Source organism: Elaeis guineensis, chromosome 4 (genome assembly GCF_000442705.2).
Source record: "Elaeis guineensis isolate ETL-2024a chromosome 4, EG11, whole genome shotgun sequence".
Lineage (NCBI taxonomy): Eukaryota > Viridiplantae > Streptophyta > Magnoliopsida > Arecales > Arecaceae > Elaeis > Elaeis guineensis.
Genome location: NC_025996.2, coordinates 2,400,914 through 2,408,029, shown reverse-complemented (window position 1 = coordinate 2,408,029; position 7,116 = coordinate 2,400,914). Strand labels below are relative to the sequence as shown.

Here is a 7,116-nt window from a genome sequence, read left to right as displayed (position 1 = left end):
TAATTTTTGATGCCTCCATTCTGGCTCATTCATCACCGCTTCAAACTCCTTTTCAGATATAATCTGATGATGGTTCTCCTATACCGATTACACCCTAGGGTATTCCTGCTCGCTGTACGGCATCACTAGCTATTTTTCAGTACTTCTTGTTTTACATGTCCCAAACTTGCTATGGGCATTTTCTCTGTTAGCTTGCCAATCACCATTGAACTAATATTTAACTCTTCAACTTGTTTGGTGCAAGATTGTCAGACAATGTCATATTAGGTATCAAACAACACTCTACCATGCTTTACTCATTTACATTTCATTTAAATTTCAAATACTCATTAAGCACAAACAAACTTCAGCATCAACCATCCTCACAACATACACATCCACTAAAAGCAACCAGCATTAATATGGATATAATAACATAAGCAGGTCTATAAATAAGATGAACATGTAGCTTTTAAACATAACCACAACCATCAAGCCATGTATAACTTATTCTGGGTCAGATGGTTATGTTGAATAATAAGCATATCAAATGTTTGAGGAAGGGATCATTACAAATTTTTGCACCTTTCATCAAAGGCACTGGTGAACAGAAAGAAGAAAATTATTAAATTGCTAGTGCCTGCCTCATTCTGCCGTACCATCAGTCAGTATCTGTTGAACAGCATGCTGGGGGAAAGTTTCAGATCAACATCATATAAGAAACCATCAGATTGAAGTGTAAAAGAAGAAGAAATCAGTTGTCGGTTTACCTTAATACATGTTAATGCATAGTATACATCATTCTCTGAAATTTGGTAATGGAGGACAAGCCTGACACTGAAATATGTGAAAAACAACACCATCACAATACCTCCAGTTCAAATGTAATGAACTATTTTTATCCTTATTAATCAAAATATTTGTCAGTTTGACACAAGTCTGGAGACTTAGGCAAGTAGACTGTCATCTAAAGAGAGATTGCTACATTTAATGATTACTATAATATCATTAAAGCAACATGAAGCCAAAGCAAAGGCGATGCTAATCAAATTTCTCACAACCAATGTACTTCAATGTTAGGAGGTAATCTCCTAATCTGGGTTTCATCAACCAATCAAATATACACCAGCTATTTTGTATTCATTAGACATACAGTTGTGGGAATGAATATGCAACGAGACTCACTATAATTTGCGTAAGAGCTCTAAATAAATAGATCTCTGGGTATTATGGCTGCTCTCTATGAAGTAATAGACTAAAGCAATAGCTACTAGTTCCTAGGTAGCTGATCATTTTCAAAACTCTTATCCCCAAGGTAGAAAATCAAACACAGATACAAAATGACATGGAAAATAAACCTACAACATTGCACCTCTAACTCACATTTTATGCTCAGAGTTCTTCACACAAAAAACTTCAAGGATTAGGCCATGCATCATAAAGATCAATTACTAAAGTAAATGTCAGGTCTAGGGAAAAAAATCTCAAATGTGCCCAGTCCTATGAAAATAACAAAACAGAGAACTAAAACTAGATTACTGCTGTGACAATTATTTTTGAAGGATTTTCTAATCCATCAAAGTTTTTTATTTTTTTTATTCTATAAATGCCATGAATTTGACCTCACAAATAGAAAATCCTGTCTCATTGTTTATTTTTTCACTCTGTTTTTGAAATAGTAGGAAAAACTATTTCAACTAAAAAAAACAAAAACCGTTTGAAACTTATTTTAACATTAGAAAGATGAGCAAGAACCATGTTACACAAGATAAAATTCTTTTTGTTAGGTGTGAAATGCAAGCATGAATGTGATGAGCCTCTAAGAGATAACTGTTGCTGCAAGTCATGCACTAGAATGGACAAATCCAAGTTTAGATCAGATTCTTTAAGATAAAATAAAGTTTCAATTGCAATCATTCGCATGCATATGCGTGCAAAAACATGAATTCTTGAATCCAGATATAGATTTATTACAGAATAAGAATTTAACTCATCATGCAAAAGAAGAAAAGATAAGATAAATTTCATGCATAATCTATATATCTGAAACAAAGTTTACAAAATTAAGCTCGTTTTATAATACTATGGTTGGTCGAGCTTTCCATAATCTTACCTAGCAGGAAAGAATTCGTTGAGCTCGATAACGACTTTTCTCTTTTATGAAAAGGTCACATTGTGTGATATGAGGCAAAATTCAATGAATATAATACAGACAACTTCCATTCTAATATAGATGAAAATCCACCCAAAAAAAAAAAAAATGAAATCCTAATGCTATTTTGACCGGAACGAATATGCAAAACTTGCTTTGCTAAAATGAAAATGCAGAACTTCCAATGCTATGAAGGACAAGTAAGGAATAACCAGAATAGCCTAGTGGCAGCTGCCTGGGTCAAACCTGGTTGAGCTTGCTGGCATTGCAAGTATGCCATGTACTTCCAAGACTTGGCAGAGCCTTTTAGGTGATATGAGTGAACTATCTGCAATGCTAAAGAAAATCTGTCCACAATAAAGAAGAAATGGAAGAGTTAAATACCCATGATTATTACATAGGTCTTCCACAGTAAAACACTGATGAGCATAGACTTCAAAAAGCATATGTTATGACTGGTAGGTTATACCAACCATATTAGTCTCCACTGAGGTTGCATCAATACTTAGTTCTTTGATTTGTTTCAGCCCATCTGAAAAAACCAATATTGAGAAGAGTATAAATGCTTCTGAACAATTTAACAATATAGAATTCCATACTAACTTGATTCTTGTGAAGATAAGCTACTAATTCGAGCCAAAAGAATTGCTTTGAATATATCATCAGAAGTCAAAAGGTAGGAATGCCTTCCATCCAATAAATGACTAGACGTGATGTAAATTTGGTTGTAGGTTAATGAGAGAAATATATAGAACCTGCAAAAATTTTGGCCTTTCTGTGATCATCCTCAAGCTTCCCGATGTTTTCTTGCAGAGCAACATAAGCTGCTGCGCAAAGCACTCCAACCTGTCTCATGCCGCCACCTAAGGTTTTCCTAAGCCTTTTAGCCTGAGAGAAGTTAAATATCATAACTACAAGTCATGTGGATAAATATACTAGCAACTTCATATGTAGACCACTACCTTAGCAATAAAGTCTTTTGAGCCTACAATGACAGATCCAACCGGAGCACCCAACCCTTTTGATAAGCAGAGCTGAATAATCATTGGATAAAAAAATAAAAAACAATCATTCTTTATTTTTTATTTATTTTTCTTTCTTAAGAGACAGAACCATTGCATATTTCATGGCCAAATGCATAACAAGCAATGGACAAGAAAAGAGAGTTCATGCTTGAGTTAACAATAAAAAGAAACCCTCAGAATGGACAATTGAACAAACATTAATGAAGGATAAAAGGATGTGAACAAGTTAAATCATACCAAAGCTGAGTCCGCAGCTTGTAGAAGCCTATGAACAGGAACCTTCAGTGCCTGACATATTGATTGGATACATTCAGATACACAAACTGCATGAGCAAATAAACCCAAATATGAAAAATCATGCTATAAATAAATTCATATTCTTGTTTCTCAAATACAGTGATGTCAAATAATATGTACAGATAGACACAATTGAAGTTATTTTTTGTGTGTATGTGTTTGGTGCGGGGTGAGGGCTAAATCAAAGTGATGTTGACCACACGCGCGTGCGCGCGCACACATACATACATATGGTTAAGATAGAAGCAATATAGAGACCTATAAGACATTATCTAGTCAAGTTAAAATCATATTACCATTATCATCAGTTGGTCCATTTGTATAACAAATAAAAAACGTACTATTTTCTAAGCAAGGACCTTTTTCTTTGGGAAGTTCTACCCAATGAAATTTATACAGCATTTATTGAAAGCTGTCCAATCAACATAAGCTCAAAGACAAGACAGTTTCTTTAAGCATTTAACAATAACTATTCATTATATCAAAAAATGACGTATCAAATTTCAATACATAAATATGTGAATTACATAAAAGGTAAATAAACCAGCAATGACATTTTATTGATACTTACTACAGAAGCATTGAAGATGCGAGCTCCATCAATATGAAGCTTCAAACCATGCTTTTTAGCTATCTTTCCTACCGTGTCTGTATATTCTGCAGAAAGGCATCTCCCCCCAGAACTGTCACAACAACCAAGAAAGCTATCAAACAAGGGAATGTGAACTTGGAAGAAATTATGCATTTAATGAATACTTACAATGACCACAAGAAAGCATGCTATGCATTTTTTTTTCCCTCTTTTACAAATCCTAGAATTTAAAACTATACCATGAAGTCAGAGGGAATTGTTGGCATTTCAAGAACGCAAGCCATAAAAGTTTCTAAAATGGGAAGCATTAGCTTCCATATTCATATGCGGATTCGTTAGTCTTCTCATGTTAAGCATCAGTCCTAGGTTAAAACTGAAAGAAAGAGGCTAATTCCATGATGACAATACATGGTATGATGTCACTAGGAGAACAAACAGAGATGCATGATTGTTTTTTCAAATGTTTTCTTTAACAAAAAAAAAAAAAAGGGTTCCTGCAAAACCTTGGGGCTTGGACCAATTATGTTATGAAAAGTAATAAATTTGTAAGTAAGATGTCATATATTAAATATTTTCCAGAGTATCCATGATCATAATCTTTCCTTTGTCTACAGCATGTGAAAGATAGTCTAATGGAAGATCACATGAAATCATATAAAATCTAAAAAATTAGGAACATGATTTTTATGTAGTGAATCAATTAGAATGCAGTTAATAAGATGATCATATTAATTTTATAAAAGACTGGAGAAAGAGAGACACTCACTTAGCATGTGTGTTCTCCAAGCAAATTAATCTAGTAGTCGGGAAGAAGAGTGCCCCATCAGGAGATCTAATGCTGCTTCAATCTTATCAATGTCCATGGTGCCATCAGGATTGTTTTTCACCGCCTTTGGGTGCACGCCTCCAATGGTCGAGATGCCTCCATTTTCTAAAACATGTATGTGAGAAGTGTCCCCAAGGATGACCTCACTGCCCCTCACATCGCAATGGACAAGCACAGATATGAGGTTTCCCATGGTGCCTGAGGGTACAAAGAGTGCAGCTTCCTTCCCTGTTAGCTTTGCCATTTCAGATTCAAGGTGGTGGGCAGTAGGGTCTGACCCCAAGACGTCGTCATCCACATCAGCGCTTGCCATGGCAGCCCGCATTGCCTCGGTGGGCTTTGTGACAGTGTCGGATCGGAGATCCACTGTTCTTTTCACCATTCTCTGATATTGTTTAGATACTAACACCCCTCAGTCCTTTCCTTAAAGATATCAGAATTAAGTTGTAACTTCTTGATCTTGTAGTCTAAGACACATACACAACAAGAAGAAGACGAACAAGAAGAATCTTGAGATGAAGACCGCATGCAATTTTGCATACAGTTGTTCTTAGAAAATCAGATTATGGGTAATACACTTAAAGGGAAATTCAAAAATCCAAGAAAGATTTTTTTTTTTTTTTTTTGTATATAAAATAGGGGTAAGAGGTTGAGATATGCAAACATGTAAAGAAACAATTCAAGTGGAAAATTAACAAACTTACATTGTACCTTTTTGACAAATTATTGAAGATCTTTGTCAACTTGGTAAGGCAATTCAAGAAGAAATTTGACATCTATTAGGATGATGACAATTTGACATCTATTAAGAATATAATTAAAGTACAAAATTTTGACTTTCAAGAAACATCGCATTGGAAGAAAATGATAAACTAGCAAAGTTCTTAAGGACTCCTAGCAGATAATTTAACAATAAAATATGAAAAAACGCGGCCAATTAGAGAGAGAGGGAGAGAGAGAAAAAAAGGAAGCCAGTAACCAACATCAAGCCGCATCAAGCGTCCCTTTGTTGTTTCTTTGACCCAAACAACTACATTCCCCCACTTTTTTTTTTTTTTTGGTAACAGCGATAGCTCTACTTCTTTTTAAGAAGATTAGATTAAAAAAGAACAATCTTGTTTCTTTAAGGGTGAGAAAATAAAAGAATCTCACCTTTGTTCGTTTGTAAACCCAACCTCGCAATTGGAAAGATGAAATCTTTACACTTGTGCCGACTTCCAAGCAATCAAACCCAGACTCCTCTCAAGAACCCACCTGTCCAATACCAAAAACCCTACTCGCAAAAGTCCCACCTTTGTCTCAAATTCGAGACCAAACACGATAGTGAGAAACAGGAACTAGGTCAGAGTCCTCACAGATGCCCCTCAACGCATCAAGGATCCTCTATTTATAGCCCTAAAGAAACCCAGGTTCCACCCCAGGAATCCAAGCGCCATACCTCAACCCTGTTTTCCCTGTCTCTGCTTTCCTCTCCTCTTGTTTTTCTACTTATTGATTAATACCATGGAAACGTCTCTCTCCGAGACCGAGACTCGAATAGGAACCGGGTTTCTTAGCCCACTGGATATTTCTCTTGGTCTCTGACACGGAGAGAAAAAAGGAACGACGCGCGGAGCTCCCCGCGGGAAGAACGTCGCCACGTAGTGAAGGAACGGAGACGAAACTAAACGTTCGGCACCGCGCATGCTGAATGCATGGTAACGGGGAAGGACACATGTCGAGCAGTCGGGTTTTGACCTGGGTCCGACCCGTTTAGCTCGGGTTTGAATTGGACTTTTTGTCACGGTTACCTGATTTTGATCCCTCTTGATTGTAGTCGGTTTATATCATTGAATTTCTAAATATCCCACATTTTTCTATAATTAATATACAAATATAATTTATTTTTTTGGGTAAGTAATGTAATATTGTTTTCATATCTACAACCTTCCCCTTTTTTAAATTAGAAACATCCCAAATTTCGCATGCATGATGACCATGATTGAGAGGGCCTTCTAAAGTGGCAACACATACATGTTGTCGTAATTGAGAAATTAGTTTCCAATTCAAAGTTGAGATGATAAGGATCTGTTTTTTATCGCTTGTCGATAATTGGATCAAGCGAGGTTGGTTATTAAAAAGTTAAAGCCAATTTCAGATATCGATTTATCATAGATTGTAGAATATAGTGGTCCATAGATTAATTCTAATAGTTCATCAAAAATCATGTTCCAATGTCTTCTTATTCAAAATTATCGGTTTATTA

The 7,116-nt window shown here is 35.7% G+C and overlaps 1 protein-coding gene across 1 annotated transcript; it reads right to left on the bottom strand.

Annotated features, from left to right (window-relative positions):
- Nucleotides 1–376: 376 nt before the first annotated feature.
- On the bottom strand, nucleotides 377–6,495 carry LOC105033632 (low-specificity L-threonine aldolase 1). The gene is given in 11 exon segments (XM_010908512.4): nucleotides 377–666; nucleotides 750–816; nucleotides 2,378–2,478; nucleotides 2,605–2,663; nucleotides 2,887–3,019; nucleotides 3,094–3,165; nucleotides 3,394–3,444; nucleotides 4,025–4,136; nucleotides 4,812–4,881; nucleotides 4,884–5,256; nucleotides 6,024–6,495. Coding segments are annotated over 10 exon segments (1,077 nt in total). The 5' UTR covers nucleotides 5,254–5,256; nucleotides 6,024–6,495; the 3' UTR covers nucleotides 377–624.
- Nucleotides 6,496–7,116: the final 621 nt, after the last annotated feature.